Source organism: Musca vetustissima, unplaced genomic scaffold, assembly GCF_032173495.1.
Source record: "Musca vetustissima isolate MV318-11 ecotype Yass unplaced genomic scaffold, APGP_CSIRO_Mvet_v1 utg1439, whole genome shotgun sequence".
Taxonomy (NCBI): Eukaryota; Metazoa; Arthropoda; class Insecta; order Diptera; family Muscidae; genus Musca; species Musca vetustissima.
The window spans coordinates 259,439-282,442 of record NW_026882330.1 but is presented as its reverse complement, the minus strand read 5'-3'; the positions used below and the strand labels follow the sequence as shown (position 1 = coordinate 282,442).

Genomic DNA, 23,004 nt, shown 5'->3' with positions numbered 1-23,004 from the left:
ACCACATCATCGTCGCCATCATCACACAAAACTATTCTTCATCAGCAGCAGCAACAAAAAATATTGATGTTACTGTTGTGTTTTTATTTTTGTTGTTGCTACCGTTTGCTATGATTAAATTATACACTTTTTCATTTATATATATATATATATATATTGTTTATTGCTGTATATTTGTTTGTCTCCTCGAGCGTTTCATTTAAGTTTAGCTTTTCTTTTACGTTTTTGCGCGAACATTCACAACTAACCTCACGAACGACCAGCAGCCTTTTGCTTTCACATAATTTTCATTTGTTCGATGGCACTGCTACTTGTCGACAAAAACATCGTAGCCGTAGTCGTCGTCACTGTTGTCCTCCGTCGTCGGCGGCATTCAAAATGTATGTGTATGTGTGCGTTTGTTTTTGTCCTGTCAGAAATTGTTTGAGTTTTGTTTCTCTCATTTCTGAACGAATTTTTAAGCCTACAGTAGGTGGTCATTCAATTATAATCTATGGACAATGATAATTACTATTATATATAATAATACGGTTATACTGTTAATTTAAGTTATTCAATATTCTTCATTGATCTATCAAAATTATTTTCATAGACATTTTCCTGATAACATATAAGCATAGGTATAAATCTTCTACATGTTTTCTGCTTTTGTCTACAATATATCTTTAAATTAAAAATTTCTTCAGCTTTTCTATATATTTTGTATTTTTTCTTCATATCGTTTTTTACAACTATTTACAATTCTTTTGAAGATTGGATGCCTTCAAAGTGTCCTCCTCAATAATTGATCGATATTTTATAGATAAAGCCATTCTTTCAAATATTATGGATATAACTGTAGAATTGCCCATTATTTTCTCAAAATATATTAATGCAACATTCATTGACTGTAATTGCGCGGTGCACATACCCAACAACATACATTTGTCTTTATTTTATTTTTGTTGTTTTTTTTCTATGGCCTAAAACTTATTCTTACGTTAACAGTGCTCTAGATTTGATATCCGTTTGTTGTTGCCGTTGTACGAATTTCATGCTGTCGTAGTTATTTTGTTCGTTCATGCTCTTGTCCTTTTTGGCAGCGCTGCCAAAAACAAGTGCACACAAACACTCGCTACCTCACATATTTTCACATAACTTGACACACATATCCGTCCGTTGCAAAAATACTCTGAGCTCACCGTAACGTTAAGTGCTGTTTTGTTGCTGCTGTTGTTGTTGTTGTGTTGCCGTAGGTTTTCATCATTCTTTGTTAGGTCGTCTTTACGCATTTTTAACGTTGTTTCTTTGCTTTTATTTCGAAATTTATTACACTCTTTGTTGACATACTGCCAGCCAGCCACTGATTGAGTGGTGGTGCATAGAATCCTTGGAGCTTTTAAAGCTTCCAAGTGTCTTATAATTATAACGAAGGTTTCACGTATTTACAAAAAAGCTATTTACTGTCATAATCCAATGTTAGTTAACATTCTAGTACACTGTCAATATATAATTATAATATATAAACCAATAACAAGAAATATTATCAAATATTAGTAAAATGAACATGCAACGTGCCTGTTCCCGTATAAAAACTGGTACAACGTTTCAAAATTATATAAAGATGAAATTAAAAAAATTACTAAAAATTATTGTAGTCTCTGGAACAGAAATCAACACAAATACACAATATTACCGTAAACTTATAATTTTTTATTTTATTTATAATTTTCGACATCACTATATACCCACCGACAAGTACCATTTTAGAGCAATTAACATACCAACAACTTTTTTGTTTCAAAACATTCATACTTTAACGGTCAGTGTCATACACATCATACTCAAATGTAGATGGCGCCATTAGGCATAATTCGATTTATAAATACCCGACTTTGTTAGAGCATTTAGTACGACGTAATAGTGTAAAGAATTGTACTAATGATAATATCTCATATAAATCACCATAACTCATTCAATTCAGATATATTAATATTCCATTGTTTTTTTTTTCTTCTTATTTTCATTATACATATGCATTAGTGTCAACAACAGAAATAAACGTGCAAACTAGAAATAGTCCCTTCTGTTCATTTCACAGAATCACTCATTTGAACCCGTTTCTTATCCCTGCCACTCGACCAACAACAACACAAAGGTAAACACTAGATAAGAGGCTTGACAAGTAAGAATCGTTTATTTTCTGTTAATAAATTTGTGTGCTTTAGATTATTTGTTCAGTTTAAATCACAACTTCAGCCGGTTAATACATTTATAATCTTCATTTTCATCCCCCCCCGAAAAACAACAACTAGTGAGGCTATTAATACAACTACGAAAAATGTCGGCCGCAAATGTTCCGCTGTCAGGTAGATGAGATATTGATTGCATCAATTGATTTGCTGTCGTTATGCCAATATAATAAATATTTGATTTATGTGTATCATTACAGCTTTACGCTTAAAATATATGGAAAAGAAGCAAGTATTTCTGGAGGAAAATATCCGTGTTAAGGAACCCATAGCTCTGTTCAGAGAATGGATGAATCAGGCATTGCAAACGGAAGAAATTATAGAACCGAATGCAGCCAGTTTGGCCACAGTTGGAAGGTGAGTTAGGAATGGAAAAACACGATGTAAAGCTATGTTAACAGTATCGCGGTTAACTGCTATATATATCATGAACACAGTTTATATGTGTAGCTTGTGTAGCTGATAAGTATATGTTAATGTATACAGAGTAGATTACAAATGCAGTAAGGTTACAGAAAAACATATCGCTCATTTGCTGCAAGAGAGGCATAACTCATAAAACGTGATTTTCGAGTTAATGATGCACGATTTTTCGCTATAATAGAACTCATGCTGTATAAAAATGCATATCAATATCTCTTACACACTCTAATTGAGAGGCTGTAGAAGTTCCTCTGTCCCATATAAGGTGTGGGTAAACTGAAAACTTAAAACGCATTTTCTGCAAAACCGTTTTTTAGTTATGCCTGTCTTGCAGCAAATGAGCGATATGTATGTACATTTGTTTTAATCTACACATTTCGAGTTATTCCATCCAAGGATTAGGATAATGTCTAGTTTTGTGATTTGCAAGTTATAAGTGTTATAAATGCAATAGTTTTTGTGAACTTTTTGATCAAGACTACGACTAATATTTGAACGGTCAGATCATTTTTAACATATTCAAATACATCAACTTATGAATTATTTGTGGAGCATTTTATGATTAATATTATATTTTGTAATATAATTTAAATATTTTTTTTATTTATATAAACTCGTTGTTATTTCAACTTCTTCACAAAATAAAAATTCCATAACTTTTTTTAGTAATGGCTGTCCATCGAATCGTTTCGTTCTTCTGAAAGACATCTCCGATGAAGGTTTTACATTTTTCACCAACTACGGCAGTCGTAAAGCTAAAGATATTGCATCAAATCCAAATGTGGCCATGACTTTATATTGGTGCCCCCTTAGACGTTCAATACGCATTGAGGGTGTTGCAGAGAAAATACCCCAGGAAGATTCATTGAAATATTTCCATGAACGACCGAGAGCAAGTCAAATAGGTGCATTGGCATCCAAACAAAGTTCCAAAATACCATCACGTCAACATTTAGATGAAGTTGAGAAGAAAATAAAAGAAGATTTGGGCGATAAGGAGGTGCCTTTACCAAATTGGGGCGGTTACTTGATAAGACCAAAATTAATTGAATTTTGGCAAGGTCAAACAGATCGTTTACATGATCGTATTGTATTTCGAAAATATTCTGGAGTCGAGAAGGTAATGCTATATTCTTAAGTAACAATTGTTTGAGAAATTAATTTTGTAATTTTTAAATAGGAAATCGATAATGTTCTGGTACATCCCGCTGAAAATGGTTGGGTATATGAGCGCCTAGCCCCCTAAGCGACAATAATATGTGCATTTATAAAGTTACTATTGTTATATTTGAAAATATCGCTATATGGTTGGAAATATGTTTATGTTGGTATTATTTTTTACGTTTTCAAAATTGTTTATGATATAATCACATGTACATTTTTGTTATAGATCATGATATCTAATATTGCAAATTATAATAAAATAAAATTCAATTCATTGGGAACAATGACTGCAAATTGAGAAAAAATTTTAAACAAAAAGAAATGCTGGTATAAAACTAATTTATTGCTACAATTTCCTATAATGACGAACACACATGTTTTCATGTAAGAACATTATTAAAACGTATATTCAATATGCTAATTATGAAATATTAATACTGGTACGTATTGGTTTATTTTGTTTTTTAAATTATTATTTATAGATATAGATGCATGCATAACAACTATTCACACTCAAATTAAAAATGTTTACACTGGGCAAATTACTTATATTTAAATTCAGATTATGACAGTACAATTAGAGAACATAGGGAATCCGCCCAAATTCTCAACCTATATCTAACTCGGCTGAATTTTATTTTATTCTTATTATTTCCAAATTGTATAGATTCCTTCATGTAGTGGGACTTTATCCCTTTGTTACTAGATAAATTCTAAATCAGTGATGCTTATTATTTTTTAATTTTAGTTTAAATAACAGGTCACTCTAATATATTGCCTACCCCTAGCAATACCTTGTATTTGTATGGTCTACTGGATGAACAAAACACAATTTTGCACTTTACTTACAAAGAGTGAAAACAACAACAAAAAGGAAACACCAATCGAATACAATTTTATGAACACAAAGTAACAATGCAATGTCCTTCGCCAATGACTCAGTCGTTGGGCTTCATCAACTAATAAGAATAAAGGACAATACACTGGACATATCCGTTTATAGCGATGTGTATGTACATGCATAATCAAAGGATTGCTGTTTTCCTATAGTCACTCCTAAATAATTTAAAATTGGGTTGTCTCCCATAATAAGGATAATTAACAAAGTGTAGTGACTTTTGAATAACTCCTGCAATGTGAGCAAAATAATGTCAATTAATGGGCTGGGTATGTGGATGACCCGCAACTCCAACGCTTTGACAGTTTGCGCTTGATTTATTTTTATTTTTGTTTCTTTGTTTTGCTTTTGTTATCCTTTCGGAAGCGTATTGATGTTTGTAGGAATGTGGCTGTGTGTGGCGGCATTGCATTCGTGTAAGGGTGGTTCCCTCGAGTGTGTAGCACATGTTGACAGCAAAGTGTATTACTGTTATTTACCCGCTATGTACGTATATAAGAGAGTGTTGATATACTGGGCACACACAGTTGCACAACAAATGCCGAAAGTCGTAATTTTACGACTTGAAGGGTTTTTGAACTTTCGAAGTCAATTGTTGTTTGCGTTTGTCTTTAGTTGCTTGTGTACAACTATTTTGTATCTTTTGTTCATCTTTCTTCTTTTGTGAAAATCGAGAGAATAATAAAAAAAGTATAGTTGACTAGAGTTGCCAAATGTTATACAAGGACTTATTTAATAAATTAAGTATATATATTCGAAATATTTGGATTGTAAACAGGATATCCATTGGAATGTAAAGGTTTTATTCATTATCACTAATTGTCAAAGCCAATGCTTCTTTATAATGTAATTCTAATTGACCGAAACATAACATTCTTAAATTCCATTCTTTACTCATATGAGGTTTAGTTAACATTTTTTTTTAAATTTATCCATCTTGGTACTACACAGTTATAGTATCATGGTAATCATATTTATAATTCTTTTTGACTTGTCTTTTCCACATACACACATTAAAAACAAACACAACAATCAACATTCGGAGACATCTACAAAACCGCGAATAAAGCAATCGTACCAGAGAAAATTCATCTAAATGCGAGTGCGAAGAGAACATTTTACGCGCACACATACACAAACATTCCTCGAATAAAACCATTTTGCACTGCTACATGGCTTGGCCAAAAAGGAGAATGCCATTTTTCCACTGTACACCAACCAAACAACCACTCACTGGCAATAGGAAAAAAAGCTCAGTGAGGGTTGCGGTCTTGAAATAGTGTGTGAGTAAAGTTATGATTCTTTTGGAGCAAACAAAAAATAATACATATATCAAAATAAAATAATTTAAAGAAAATCAACTTCCAACCGACAACAAAATAAATAAAACTCCTTCAATTTAGATGTTCTCGTTATTATTAAGAAAGAAACTGAAAAATTAAACTTATTCGTCATATCGATTTAAGTGGATAAAATAAATACAAGTTTTTTACAATTTTTTATACGTAAACTACATACATATTTATGTGAATGTTTCAATTAAACTGTAGTTAGAAATATACAAACAAATTTTAATAATAAAATTTACCAAAAATAAAAAAATAAACGGGCATATTATTATAACCATCATCATCAATGGCAGTGAAGTCGAATAGTATACTCTAAAATAAGTGTAATTCTACGTGTATATGTGAACATGTATGTGTGTGAGTGTTTTTTTTTATTTAATAATTATATGGTACATACCTGTTAAGACATGTGATTTTTTTGTATTAATAATGTACAATCGTCTCATACATAAATGAAAAAACCCGAAAGCAAAATAAAAAATGTTCTATTTGTTTTAAGTGACATTTAATATTCATATTCAACTTTTCAATGCCCAACATAAAATCATCCCTTCTAAACAAAAGGGAATAATAAATTATTAATAAAAAAGTTTACGCTAATCGCCAATAAAATGCTGCCTGTATGTATACAATATTTGTGTGAGACTCCCAAAATTATGCCATAAATCATTTAAAATTTAATTGTTTTCTCCGGCAACAAAAGAAGAAGGAGCAAACAAGAAGAAGAATAATAACAACTACAACAATAGCAACCCCCAACAGCAACGTGACCCAACAGCAATCGACGAAACGTAGCAAGCAACAAGAACAGCAACAACAACGACAACAATAAGAACAATATTTAAAGAATGCCTAATCAGGGACTTCTACGTGTTGCTGCAACGAACTCAGCAATACGAGGTAGTAGTGGTGGTAGTAGCGCGTGCAGCTCTGGCAGTGTATCACCCATACCCATACCGGTAATTGCCATTAGTCCTGGAGATGAATCCTCTGAATCGGAAATTGAAGCTGAGCCAGCAAAAATATTTCATCGACGTGTTTCAACTAAACGAAACGTTAACAGTTCGGTAAGTTTATTTTGTCTTTGGGATATTTTTTGGATGTTTAATCAGAAGTTTGGTTTTAATTGCATCCTTCCTTTGATATCTTGTGGTTTTAATTTGTAATTTTTGGAGTAGATATTCTCTGTTGAAATATATTTGTTTCAAAAAGATATGTTTGAAAATGGTGTGTCTTTTATGAGTTAAATAGTAACTAAAAACTATTTAATATGTTTAATAAAGGTGGCATGATGGCGTTTAATTAGGTTCCTCCAAAAAATATTCTGTCTTTGCAAATCCTGCAGGTCACAAAGTAAAAACTTACTGATACATATTACGTTGCTGAAAAAGAAATCCATTATTTTTATATGAACTATAGAACTTTATTAAACATTCTTCGGAATGTCCGATTTGGGCCAACTATGCACCGTTTTGTTGTATGATTCGTGCCATTCACAATGCCTCTCTCATAGATGTCCTGCTCTCTATTTGCAAAAAAACTCTAGTAGTTGATTTTCACAATCTTCCCTAGATACCAATTTTTAATCTTTAAAGAAATTTTGCAATGCAAGGAAAAGATGATAATCTCTTGCCCAGTCCGGACTATATGACGGATGCATTAAAACTTCCCAACCAAGCTCCCGAAGTTTCTGGCGAGTCACTGTAAATGTGAGTGACCTAGCGTTGACGTGGTGGAATACGACACCTCTGCTGTTGACCAATTTAGTGATCAGAATTTAGTTTTTGGCCATATGAAAGCAACTCATAATAAATAAACCCCTTCCAGTCCCACCAAATGCATAGCAGAACCTTCCTGGCCGTTAGTCCTGATTTGGTCACCGTTTGAGGTGCTTCACCGCTCTTTGACCACGATCGTTTTCGCACAGGCTTATCGTATGTGATTCATTTCTCATCTCCAGTCACCATTCGTTTAAGAAATGGGTATATCCCATTCCGTTTAGCCAAGGCTTCACAGATGGAAATTCGATGCATCATATTTTTTTCTGTTAATTGGTGTGGCACCCAAACATCGAGCTTCTGTTTGAATCCAGCTTTGTGTAAATGGTTTAAAACAGTTCTTTTTTAGCTCCTGGGCGATTTTAAGAATGCTAACATGCCAGTCAACTTCAATCATTTCTCCGATTTTATCAAAATTTTCGACGAAAAAATAATGGTTTTCTTTTTCCCCAACATAATATTTAGGTTACAAACCCTTTAAAATATTTAAAACGTGTATTTGGCTTGAGCATTCTTTGACAATTTTTTCTACTAAAAATCATCATTACAAAATTATCTGTATGCAGAAAATTTTGCGTGATAATTTTTCAATAATTTTTTCTAATTTTTAACATTTGATACCGTCCAAAATTTCAATCTTGCCTCTTTCAAGTATTTACATTACATTTTTAGCAAAATTTGTATAGCCGACAATACCTTGACAGCAAAAGACCAATGTACCGGCATTTAAAGAGCTTTGGTTTGTTGTAACTTTTTGGAAGAGCTTTCGCGCCAATTTCAAGGGATTTTCCTGTGTATCTCTTCCGTGAACTTTCTCTTCTTTCTTGTCTGCTTTACGAAAATAATCTACCTTAGCAATAATAAAACATGACCGGATACCCGGTAAGGAACGAATAGATGCTAAAATTCAATGTAGCAAGAACAAGAAAAGAGGTCCCCAAGAAGATTGAATGTAGTCAACATCTGTAATGTTTACATTTCGTCTCGGCGAATACTCGACGTCTTAAAATGTAGTAAAAACGAGGAGGAACAAAAGCACAAAGGGAAGAAGTACATAAATCGGCTTTGAACATGTGACAAATGTTAGGCAGACGAGTAGCTTAATGTATGTTATGTGTATGTATGCATCTGTTGTTTGTAAATAAATAAAACTGTGGCACTTGGTTTTTATAGCCATTGTGATGTGCATTAGCATCGTGTTTTGGAAGAACCTGTTGAACGAAAATAAACAAGATTTTTACTTGTATAATATTTTTATATATTTAATTCCATTGTGAATTTTGAAACATTCGAATGTTTTCTGATACGATCAACTAAGAAATGAATATTAAATATGAACAGGGAAGAGCTAGCTAAATACTAGACCAGAATATTCGAAAAAATCTTATAATGAAATATTTAAGAGTTTGTGTTTGATTTTTTTCAAAAATATTCTAATGTGGTATTAGTTTTGCCTGTGGTTTTGTGCATTTGAACATGATAAAACCCAAAAACCCAAGATATATATATCAAAATTGACAATCGATTTTTTTATGTACTTCGAATACCAATGCTCATAAACCATTTAAATTGGTTACTTTTATAGTTTTAGAAGTTCTATAAAAATCATGTTGCCATTTTTTTATATTACACTGTGATACAAAACAAAACTAAAATTTTTTTCAGGAGTTCTAATGTACCAATTCTGTTTAGTTGGAGTCCCTGGACCACGAATATACCTTTGGCTTTTCTGGGTCACTTCGAAAATTTGTTTTATAACGGTAAATGTAGGAAAAAACGTGGTTCCATAGATTTTCACTTTGAAACGCGTATAACTTCTTTTCTTTCTAACGGATTTATATTATTCTTTGTTTTCATTCGAAGAGTAGAATTTTATCTTTCAAACAAGATATATATTTGGTAAATCGGTTGAGGATTGGCTGAGTTACAGCGGTTGAAATGTGAAAAATACGCATAAAATGGCAAAATTTATTTTTCTTCGGACTGTACGATGAAATTATGATATCAAGCCATATAAGTTTTATTATATTATGGGGAAGAAAATTAAATTAGCTTTCGAAAATGATAAAAATCAAAAAAATCGGTTTAAAAATGGATGACTTATACACATTTTTGTATTGATTCTATGCATATTCTCTAAAGGAAATATGGGTCTGTATCGTTTCCTTTTACAAACCGTTATGTTTGTAACAGGCAAAAGGAAATGAGATAGACCCATATTTCCTTTAGAGAATATGCATAGAATCAATACAAAAATGTGTATAAGTCATCCATTTTTAAATCGATTTTTTTGATTTTTATCATTTTCGAAAGCTAATTTAATTTTCTTCCCCGTAATATAATAAAACTTATATGGTTTGATATCATAATTTCATCGTACAGTCCGAAGAAAAATAAATTTTGTAGATTTATGCGTATTTTTTCACATTTCAACCGCTGTAACTCAGTCAATCCTCAACCGATTTACCAAATATATATCTTGTTTGAAAGGAAAATTTGTACTCTTCGAAAGAAAAAAATAATAATATAAATCCGTTATAAAGTAAATAAGTTATTCAAGTTTCAAATGGAAAGTCCATGAAACCACGATTTTCTTTATATTTACCGTTATAAAATTAATTTTCGAAGTGACCCAGAAAAACCAAAGGTATTTTCGTGATCCAGGGACTCCAACTAAACAGAATTGGTACATTAGAACCCCTGAAAAATTTTCGTGTCGCACAGTGTTATTATATGTCATACGAATGTATCCACACAGATATGTATTAGAATCCGTTATGGAAATTACTTTATCGAAAATATTTCCGGTCCACTATAACAGATATTATTTATGAACGTTTTCTATCTCTTCACATACAATACCATGGGAACATAAAAAAGAAATAGTTTTCTATTGCCCACATTGTTGGCAACTTTAGTTATGTAGGTCACTTGCCTCATACTCATATCCGTTTGTTGTCAAAAAAAAAAAAAAAAAAAAAAAAATAGTCAACTCAGCAAAGACGCTGACTGGCTGACTGGCCAAAAAATCGAACAATGTCCAAAGAAATAGTTTTTTTAAGTTTTTTTTTATTGTAATATATGGTGATAATGACAAGTCAACACAATAAAAACATTTTTTTGATTAGAGCAACAAAATCATATTGCCAATTAAATAAAAAAATGTATTAAATATGTGAAAATAGAACATTTAATATTTTATATTCCAAATCAGTATTTCATTTTATTATTTCAAATGGAAATTTGTATTTTTGAAAAATGAAATGAATTCAAAATAGCAAATAATGTCATGGTGAATAATGATGTCTTTTATCGAACATGGTGGCGTATTAACATTTTATATATTGATCATACGCCCAAATCCACATGGCAGAATAAAAATATTCATATTTTTAAATTGTTTCCCATAATTCTACACAACTAATTCCTATTTTAAACAATAGACACTCGATCCATTGTCAAAAATACATACATAAACCTCTCACGATGAAGTTTAAACTACACTTTGCCATCAACAACAGCCAACACTTCGAACAGCTAATTTAAATTTGATTGAGAATGTCATAATGACACTTCAATGAATCAAAGATCCCAAAAATAAATATTGATATGCTACTCGTGTATCTCAAGTGGGTGTTATGATTTCTGCTGTGTTCTGTTGTTTATTTTAGCATTCATTGTCAGTTATTTATTTTTGTTTGTTTCGTATTGTTTCCTTTGAAAATCTCAGACAAAACGGAAATACAATATCGCAACACAAAAACAAACAACTGTGTAAATGTTTCTTCGTTCGACTAGTCAACGGCCATAACAAATCCATTGCATTGCAATAAATAATGGAAATGGAAAATATTCTGCTACACGTGAAGAATCAATGCGAAGCAGGCAGAGAAAAAGGAGTGTAGAGCAGAGTAGAAAAATAAGGCGAAATAAACAGTCAATTGATACAAATCAATTGTTAGCCTCGATTTTGTTTACCGCACACTACTACTGCTGTAAGTCTTACCACCAACACTACGCCACGGTGTCATTCCATATTGAAATGGTAGATGGAGGAGTTATTGTTTAAACGGGGTAACCAACAAGGTTTTAAACACACTGTTTCCATTCATGTCAAATCGAACATCCTTCGTTAGAGTCTTTGCGGTTTTTTTTTCATTGTACAAACAATAAAGTCAATATTGCTATTATTTTCTTGTTGCTAGCCATGCACAATGGGCGTGATGATAAAATAAAGGTAAATAACTTTTCCTGTTTTTTTTTCTGCAATATTTTTGGTTCATTAGCAAGTTATATATTTTTAGAATATTAATTTTTTGTTATTTGAATTTTGCCTTGTAAGGACAATGATCATTTGAAAGTAATTTTAAGTGATTATTTATACTCTTTCGAGTCGAGGTTGATGATCTAAGTTTTGCAATGAAAAGGAAAGCCAGGAGAAGAATCTACGTACCCACCATTATGCGACGCGTTTCGCCGTTGGTTATTTTTAGAATATTTTTCAGAAGTTATTCATATATTTTTCAATATTCATTACTTCTCTAAGCATGGATTTTTAAATAACATTTTCCGAGGTCCATCAGAACTCTTTTTGTGGATTTGTATAAAACATTTTCTATCCATCCATCAATGCATAAATTGTGGATTTGGAATATGGACTTTTAAGAATAGTTTTTTTATATCCATCTCTACGTTTGGATTTTTTAAGAATAAATGTTCAAGGACCATTAGAGCAATAAGTGTGTATATTTTATATATACTTTTTGGAAGACCGTAAGACATGTATGCGTGGATTTCCAAAGAGTCATACGCGTAACTTTTCAAAAACCATCAGAAATTAGTATGGAGGCTATATTAAGGTTATTTTTCCGTTTCTAAATCATCGAAATAATCATATTGGTCCACGTTTAGGCATAGCTCCCATATAAGGATACCCCCCAACTTTCGGTATTTTAGGGTTGTTGAGCACGTTATTCAACCGAATTGTCTGTGGTCGTATATGGTAACGAATCGCCCTCCCAAAAAGTATTAATATTCTCCCCTTTTATATTAAAATATTTAGCTGATTTTTGGGCTTGTCCTCATATAGTCGTATTCCACCATAGATATTCTGTACTCGAAAGTATGAATTCAAAACGATTTTGTCGATTTAGCCATCGGTTGTAATCATTCTACCTAAAACTTCAGGTTCGTTTAGGCTAGCCTCGATATTTAATATTTAGCGTGAAGTGATGCAAACATTTTAGTTTGCAAATTGAGCTATATCGGTCTTCAATTAGACATAGCACCTCATATAGTTATAACTCCATTTGGTCGGTAATTCCTACACTATGAAATCGGTATTGCTCCCGTTCTTCCTTCTTATAGCTTCTGCAATGAACATTTTCACACTGAGCCAGCAGCTTTCTAAGCAGCACCTAACGTAGTTTTAAAAAATTGAATAATTCTTTATGGATTATTTGGGATTTAACTTGGAATACGTGAGAATATTTTTAAATGTTATAAATTACATCTATGGCTTAGAATTTTTAATATTTATTCACATACAACAATCAATATAAATACATACATATTTTACAAATCGTATTTCAATACCTATGCCATGGTGCTATAGAACCCTAGTCCCTTTATGGACACTTATTTACAATAGCAAGTGAAGCGTTTAAAGGTGAAAATGAATATTTTTCACATAATTGAAGCAATAACAACAACAGCAAATAAAAAAATAACATTCACACAATCAAGCATTTTATGGCCCAGACAAGGAAAAGACATCTATGAATGTAAATACAAAATCCAAACTAAACGAAGGCAATCGCCAAGGATAAACATTGTATATGGTGGTGGAGGATTGGGTAGAGGTTTTCTTTGATACAATTACTGAAAATCAACAGAACAAATTTTCGGGTTTATACTTTTAATGGCCTTTTGCATATAGATTTTTCGATAACATAAAAATTGTCGCCCAACAAAAACATCTCATTTATATTACTATCAAATTTATTTTATTAAATGGAATTATTTATTAAATTAATATTTATGTTTGCTTTCATTTCTTATTTTAGGTTGCCATCAAGGAGGGTTTCCTGCTGAAACAAACATGGTCTTTTCAGCGTTGGCGTCGACGTTTTTTTCGCCTGAAACGTAATAAACTTTATTATGCCAAGGATCCCAAGGTCAGTATTTTGCACAGCCATACAACGTCAAACAATTGCAGTGGGGTAAAAACCTGCAGTCGATTCGTTTTCCTTGGGAAAAATTGAGGGTGGCCCACTTTAGAGAATTTTGCTTATTTGTTTTTTGTTTCGAATGTTCTTTCCTGTTAACCGCACAACTTTTTAAATGCATTTCTTGAGTTTCTTCAACAGTTGGGAAGCCTATTTAAGTTAGTTTGCCATTGCATTTAGTTTGTTTGGTCAAAGCATTCGTTTAAGTGCTTCATCACAACTTATGACGTCCAGGCAGCCAGCCAGCCAGCCAGCCAATTATACAACAAGGGGTGGATGGTAGGTTGTGTAAAAGCCAGAGATTGGATGTGGTCAGTCAATGAATGTGCTGCCACGTTGCGATAAATGTCACATCCGTTTTTGCACTGATTATGCCTTTTTCCGATGACGGACATAAAATGGAAACACTGCAATTAGCTGCACATCCTGTTTAACAGCTATTCCCTTATCCTTTTGTTCTTTTGTCAAACGGCTAATTGAAAATGTGGGCTGTTTGATTAGTACAACTTCTGTTTAATCATGTTAAAATATCAAATGTCAAGTTTGTTAAAAGCAAATGAGTACCAATTAAGTCCAGAGTTATGTGTATTCTTTTTTTATTTTGAATTGGAAATATTAGCAATTTTTTTTAAGAGTTGTAATATTAGGAAGTGTTTAAAGTGATTTTGATATAAACAAAAGACACCAGATACAAAATTTTTATTTTTGTGGCCGCCCGCCTATTGGTGCATTTAAGTACGTAGTTTCCACAACTCCAAGTCACTAGAAAATTGTACCATATATTCTATACTACCTAAGCTTCAAAATACGTCATTTTCGATTTACGCAAGTCCGTCTGTTGAAATCACGATAGAGATCGCAATATATAAGATAGAGGCATGAAATTTTGCACAGACATTGTTAGTACTCCCAGGATATTTAGTATTGCAAAGGGCATTAATCGGTCCACGTTTTGGTGAAGTCGCCATATAACGGTACCCCACACTATTCAAAAAATTATTAATATTGAACCAAGTTTTAGGGTAACCCCCGTTAACGGTACTCCCCAATATTCTGTATTTTGGGGATTTTAGACACTTTTTACAACCGAATTGGCTGTAATTTGGTATTTTGGGTTCTCATTGAATATCCGTACCAAAAATTAATATTGACCATAGTTTCCAACATATAACGGTACCCCCTGCATTCGATATTTTGAAGATTTTGGAGACGTTTTTCTAACCAATTTGGCTGTAATTTTGTATTTTGGGTTCTTATTGTATAGCACATTTCCGTACTAAAAATAAGTAATATTGACCCACGTTTAAGGGTAGCATCCATAATATAGCACCCCCAATATGGGGATTTTTTAAACATTCTTCAAGCGAAGAATTGTTATTTTGGGTTCTCATAACGGTATCACCACATCCCCGCACAAAATATAATATTAATATTGACCCATGTTGTTATTTTGAGAATTTTGGAGACGTTTTATTATAGGCCCATTATTAGATATTATATTTTGAGAATTACAATAATTTTCACGTATTTTTCGGTATGTTCAAGGTTCTATAATAACATGATTTTTCTCCTTTTTATATATTTTCATTGTCATCCTCATGGTGGAGGGTATATAAAGTTTGACCGGGCCGAACTTAACATCGTTTTTTAATTGTTTAAAGTAAATAGAGTTTTGATTCACATTTTTCATAAAATGTCCTTCTACTAGCGAACATCCTTAATGTCCATCCTTTGTTCCCTCATAAATATTGCCAACAATATTTATCATGCTCTCGTTTACGTGTCACACGTAATGACACAGCTATTTCAAATTCCAAACACTTGGTAATATTGTGATAACATTTAAAAACTCTGGCGGATATCAAGGATATCCATCACACTCAAACTTTCTCGGTGACTCTTTTTGTTGTTGTTGCTGATGTCGTTGTTATTTACATTTGATGAGATATATTTACATGGTTGAACGTTTTGGAGTGATTACATTTCTGAACATAATTGTTTATTTATCTTTGTCAAATACTCTGCCCTCCCTCTCTCTCTCTCACTGGATAGCATCTGACCTCCACGCAGCCATTTTTAAGGATATTATGGCAAAATAATAACATTTTCATGCTACCACGGAGGATTCATACAAATTTCCTGTTTCAGGCAAGGCATGACTTGGCATGTCATGCGCTCTGACTCTCTCACGTTGATGGGTAGGTATTAAAATTACAATATAATAAGCTTCAAATAAGCTATTGTTGCTGTTTATGGTGTTGTTGTTGTGTGGTAAAGCAACAAAAAAGAAAAATCATAATATTTCTTTTACGGTATCTTGTTTGTTTTTACACTTACCGTTCGGTTCCGTTGAGCCAATAAAGGAAATTATGGGTTTCGTATTTCTTTGGGTGTGTGTGTGTTTCGATAAATGATTTGTGTGTGTGTCATCAAAGTGTACAAGAAAACCAATTTGAATTTAACACACCTGAGTATTCCACAACTCCGTTCTGCTTAAGGATTAAAAGTTATAATCCCTCACCATAGACGGTATCAAACGGAAAAAAAGTTGTCGCAAATTGAACTTTTGACAAAACTAATACCTTCTTATCATTGGTTATTTATAAAGTCATCATTTTCGAAAGTTTTACAGGTTGTTTTCTTAACAAATAATTTTTGTATCTGTATGTGAGAGTCCTTTTCTTGCCCAGTCCACAAGTCCCTTAAGAATTATATATTAGCCTCAGGCATTTTTTCGTTGAGTGTATTGCTCCTGCACGTATCTCCGTGCCATGTGGTTTGATAGTCGTAGTATTTTAGCGCGTGTTTTTATTTTTACTACGTTTTCACCTCTACTCACCATACTACACGGTTTTACCTGAAAACTGAGAATTCGGAATAGCGAATGCAACAACAAAGAAATAGACACGTGAGTCTTTTGCCGGGGAAAACAAAATTACAATTCTTATACATACATATAGTATTTACAATGAGAATGGGGCAGAGAGATAGAGATAAAGAAAGGAGAAATTTTGAAGAAGAAAAAGTGAGAGGATATTTTAGGGTTGCCAAATCTAAGGTCAGGATATTATAGAGAATCAAAAATAAAAAAAAATTCGGCCATATTAAAAAACTATTTGGCTAATGTATTAGTAGTCGGAAACGGGGAAAACATTTTTAGCAAAATTTAAACTCAAGTTGCCGGTTTACATATTTTATACCATCCATCATGAATTGGAGTAAAAATATAAAATTTAATGGCGTTTTTTAAACGAATCTTCGATTCAAATTTGTTAAATATTTGAAAAATTCAATTTGAAATATGAAAATAATATTTTTTGGTAAATCGACAATTCTACTGAGTCATCTATAACCGTGAGAGACATCGTGTCACTGAATGATTTCTTTCTATTTTACAGTAACTTTAAACTTTTTCTTCTTTTGGTTTTGGTTTTGGTCCTTTTAGCCTTTTTTATTTTAGCGACTTTTTGAATAAACTTTTTCAATCATATCCTTACCAAAATGATTTCCTCACAAAATGCCTCTCTCTCGAAAGCTTCAAGCTTTTATATACATTAGTCCTTTTGGGGAGACATGCGGTCTGTGGTGAAAACCAAAAACAATGTAATGACAACGAAGGCCCAAACGTAGCTTATAAAGATAGATGCTGAAGCGAAAAACGTTCAGTATTGTCAAAGTTGAGCAACGGTTAACACATAATCATGGGAATCAAACGTGACCAATAAAGTAAAAGAAAAAAAAAAAACATTTAAAGAAGAGACCACAAAATAAAAACACATAAAAATCACAAAAGGACCAAATTCAAAAAAAGGAACAAAAGCGCTTTTAAAATAATATATACAAATAAAAATAAAAACCAAATATAACAAAACAAGTACCTTATCTACCAAACTAAGAGCCCCACACACTCATACAAACAAAATGTTTATTGTTTAAACAAAACGTGAATATCCTATATAAATAAAATCAAAGATAATTTTCAGTAAAAAAAACGCATTACCCTAATTTAAGTGTTATATTTGTTGTTGTGTTATAAAATATTTAAAAAAGTTAAATAAGTGTTAATTGTAGTAGTGTTCCTTTAATAAATCTAATTCTATAGCAACGTGCCAACCTCTGAAAACCACCTCCCCCACAGCACAATTTTGTAGCATCCTGATAAATACGGGTAAGATTATTTTGGGGGGTACAAGTGCATTTCTGGTGCCTTACTATGGTGACCTTAAATACTACCGAAATTCAATACGAGCAGAGACAAAAAAACGCTCACAGACACACACTAACCTAACGCATTGACTCGTGAAATGGCACCGGAAACGTAGCACATTTTCCGAAAAAAGGAGGGCTATAAGAGGTTTTTTTGCATTTTATTTCAAATGTTCGTTCGTTAAATGTTTACTAAGTAAAAGTTTCATTTTTTTTGGCCAAGTGTGACCCATTGTTTCTCTTGGTTATATTTGTTTGTGTTGGAGAAAAAAGGTCAAAGTGTGTTTCAGTCTCTGATTGGGGAAACGTATTTATGTTTGTGTGTGTGTTTTATTTGGTTCTTGGCTTGCTCACGTTTTCTAAAGTTTAAAATTTGTTTTCTTAGTTAGTTCAGTTTCATGGATTTTTTTTTTGTTTTTCGCCTCCAGCTTTACTAAGCAAATATTTAACTGCTAAAAATGCAAACAAACAATGAATACACACACACACATTAAAACAAACACAGCCAACATTACCCATGAATGTGTGAAAGTGTGTCCTGCACACATGCTTTTTGGTCCCTTGCTCTAAAGGGAGAGGCAACAACAAAAAACAAACAAACCGCACGGTACAAAACTTTTTGTGTGTTGATTGTGGAAAAATATTTAAACGACTCATGTAGGAAGGGTAAACAACTCCGCCCAGAACATTACTGGGCCTTTGCCTGGCATTACTAAATCTTACAAAATCTTTTCTACTTTAAGTTTTGTGAATACCACGATTGTGAGTGAAGAGAAAAGGGCTTCAAATGCCTACACTGGCTACCAACGTTGAAGTGTTGAAGAATATGTTGAAGCTTAGTCTACAGGGATTAGAGTCGTCGATTCTCTCGATAATGTAAAGTAAATAGGTCAAAATTGTGTTCTTGGCAAAAAGAAAAAATAAATCCACCGCATATCCAACTTAAACTTATTATTACTTCAATCATGATGAGGGATTTTAAATCCCTTTCATAGCAGTTGAAAACACCATCATTGTTCCGGATGTTAAAACTTATCAAGCGTTAAAAGCCTTAAAGGGATACAATTTGTATTTACCATATAATGACTTCGAAAGCGAATTTAATTAGAACTTTTTTAAATTCGCATTCTAGGAACTAGACAAGTGGGTTAGTTATCGCTTAGTAAAGCAATTAAAATTTGTACCCATTAGTATAATGTTAATTAAAAATATTGGGGTTATGAGGATTATTAGATTGATATCCAAAAATTAAATTTGAAATAATAAAAAACAATTTCCTAACATTTTCTAATTACAGTCGGGGGAAAATAATCCAATAGTTTAAATGCAATAATTTCTAGAAGCAATACATATACATGTTTTCAGAAATATATAACAAGTTCTTGCAAATAATCAAGAATTATTGGAAATATTCTTCTCACACTGTTTACCAACCATAACATGAAAACTCTGGCATACATTGCGATTAATCCAGCAATATTTTTATTTAAAATGCTCCATCTGCTCTCCCGCCCCATTTCAACTAGCTGAGTTGATCTAGACATGCGTCCGCCACAGTTATGAACCAATCTTCACGAAATTTTGCATGTAGGGTCGGTTCTGACCAATGAAGATCCCTATTGTTGTATTTTTTTTTAATGCTTAAGGAATTAAATGGACTTTATTTTTGTCTGATTTTCCGGTCGATTCAGAGGCCGCAATTATGGCCCAAACATCGCGAATTTTTACATGGAGAAGGGGATCGGGCAAATGAATAAGCTTGCCTGATATAGATATAGCGGGTCAAATTGAGCCTGACTTTTGTATGAAAGGACATAGACTCGAGAAGTTAATAATATATCCAAGAGGAGTGGTTGACCTTTGAATTGATACCAACTATATTGTCGTATATACTCGGATGTGGGAATTACACTTAAATATTTACAGATGCTTACGTATTCATATATTGTTTAGTAACACATTGCCAAACTAGAGGGTGAAAATATAGTGATTATCGCATTAAAATTTTCCATGAGGATCCAGGTATGGCCAAGGACAACGCCTATAATTTCTGGTGATGATCAGATAATAATATTGGGATGAAGTGGGTAGAAAACTTATTTGTTGGTGTTTTTTCGAGTCGATATATAGGCAATAATTACACAACCCACGATGAATGGAATCTAAAAGGCTGTACTGAATATTAGTAATATTTGTTGACCTCTAGCCAGTCAAGAGGGTGCAAATATCGCGAAATATTGCCCAAGCTTAGAATATAGAATCACACAAAGTTTTATTTTCGTGGTATCATATTGTAGGTTGTATTTTTAACACACACTATGAGAGAATGCAAACTTCGTAATTTCTACTAAACATATATCGAGTTCGAAGATGGAAAGTTTTGATATAAGTTTCGTAAAAAAATTATAAAATTATTCAAATTATTTGCAACGAATAAATGTGTACATTCCTCTCGAGATCAATATATTTTTCAACCGAAATCCAAGAACGTAAACAACAACAATTGACACATTTCAAGTTTTGGGTTTACACAAAATTAAAAAGTTAACAATTTCAATGTTGAAAAGGTGTACCTTCTTTGGGTTTTATTAGTTTTAAAAGCAACAACTTTGACTTTCTTATTTTTCAACCGCCAAAAGAAAAACACTTCGTTCAGAGGCATTTAGCTGCTATCTTTTGTTTAACTACCATCTATTCCCCGAGCATCTAGCCATCATCCCCTTTCTCCTCTTACGCCTTTTAAATAATTTCGTTTGCCTTTATATTTTATTTTTCTTGGAATACTCTGGCACTTACCATAGGCATTTGTGCTATACCATTTTCAAAACTCATCTAAAATTCCACTCTAGACAATGGTGTCCTTGACTAGCAGACAATCTACCGGCGTAATAAGGCCAAGCGCCAGAGGAAGTTCTTCTTTTGGCAGTGAAGTGAAGAAAAGCAAAACAGTGTGGCTGTTGTTTTTTTATTCTGTGAATTTTTCAAGAGAAAGAAAAACCGTATTTTTCAGACTTGTAGATAATCATGGGCATGTATGTAGGTCTACATGGATATATTGAGGTGTACATGTGTATATGTAACGTTAGACAGAACATTTTAAATGTCATTTAAAATCAGCAAATATTTTGACATTTACAAATTGTATGTGAATATATTAGATATGGTTCAGTGATTATTTTACAAGGGGCGGACGAAAAACAACGGATATAACCTGTGTCTATTATTTTGGATGCTGATTATGATTTTTTGTTTGTTTGTTTTTATGGGAAGCTATACAAATGAGACGAAAGATATGTTCATTAGGAATATACTTTGGGCTAAAGGAGTCATTTGTGGTTTTGTTTATTTAAAATGATATTATTATTGTAAGAAGAATAGATGTATGTTTATCATGATCCTGATGTTTTTATTAAAATTATTTTGTTGAACTGTAAGTTGATCTACGCAATATGTAGGAATATATTTTCATACGGATTTTGGATTTAATTTTTACACAGCTTTAAAATATGACCAGTATTTTTTAAATCTATCCATAAATACTACATGTGGAAATATATATCTAGATTTCAGAGAGTAAATTTAGGAAAGATTTTACATATCTAGAGTTGGGGAAATCATTTTTAATGAATACATTTATGATTTTTGCCCACAAAACTAAGAAGTGAGAATACGTTTAAGTTTTTTCGGACTCACTACAGTAAATTTAAATTCAAATTTTCTTAAGAATGTGTTCATGAATACCCTATATAATTCACAAATATCGCAGTATTAACAAAGGAAAATAATATGGTTTTTGTTTTGCATACCTTCAAAGAAAATTCGAACCCTTCGCATTCGATCGATGTTTAGGAGCCTTTTTAGGTCTATTTTAAGGGTAATTAATTTTGATCGTTACTCGTCACCAATTACGACACTAAATCGTAGCGTACAGAGCCCAACATATTCTGATGATATACGAGATGAATCGTAATACTAGTTAAAGCCATTGGCTTCTATAGAAAAAGCATGCATTTTCAGGTTGTTAAATCGAACTATTATATACTTATTTCCGACATTTCTTAACTAATTTAATTTTATAAACCGGAATAACTTTCCCTTAAAGAAAATCTACAAAAATTAAATTTATCGGCGGTCCTGACATTTAACTTTCACTGGAACATGTGTATGTCAGATTTAGAAGTACACATGTGAAATTAGAGCTCATTGAAGCGATGCTCAGCACTTACCTATCAGTAACAGAACTCGTTTTCAATACTGGCGACGGCTATTGACATCCTCCTTCGGTCCTTGGCATAGTTTGATATGACAATAAAAGAAAACAATCCTACAGCCGTAATATCCGATTTTTGCACATCTGTGTGGTTATTTTTACACTTCTTTGGCACACATACACACTGACATAGATCAAGAGGCAAACTTATGTGCATGAAATTATGTGTGTGTGTGCCACTTCCCCTGTTTATGTATATTTGTTCTTGTGAAAACAGCAGGCAATGGGTACACAAACGAACCAACTAACTAACTAGCCCATGGTGATTGACAGCTTATTCCTGTGTGTAACACATTCGCATACACACACATATGAAAATTCATTGTACATAGTACTAATATAGACAAAACACTGGGAAAACCCAAAACTATACGCACACAGCCAAACACACACACCCGTATTCCTTACTAATTCCATATCCAATGGCTATCATATTAACGACAGACAGGTTGGCAGAC

The 23,004-nt window shown here is 32.5% G+C and overlaps 2 protein-coding genes across 2 annotated transcripts in view; both read left to right on the top strand.

Annotated features, from left to right (window-relative positions):
• The first annotated feature begins 2,427 nt into the window (after nt 1–2,427).
• LOC133328683 (pyridoxine/pyridoxamine 5'-phosphate oxidase) lies at nt 2,428–3,941 on the top strand. Its single transcript, XM_061537226.1, has 3 exons — nt 2,428–2,588; nt 3,321–3,774; nt 3,835–3,941. Exons 1-3 carry the CDS (start codon nt 2,449–2,451, stop codon nt 3,898–3,900), a joined length of 660 nt encoding a protein of 219 aa, XP_061393210.1. The 5' UTR covers nt 2,428–2,448; the 3' UTR covers nt 3,901–3,941.
• A 9,967-nt stretch (nt 3,942–13,908) lies between these two features.
• LOC133328702 (diacylglycerol kinase eta) overlaps nt 13,909–23,004 on the top strand; it is a 60,194-nt gene continuing 51,098 nt past the window's right edge. The window contains exon 1 of the mRNA XM_061537244.1: nt 13,909–14,019. The gene's annotated coding sequence lies outside the window, so the exon portion shown is untranslated. The remainder of the gene's footprint in view (nt 14,020–23,004) is intronic.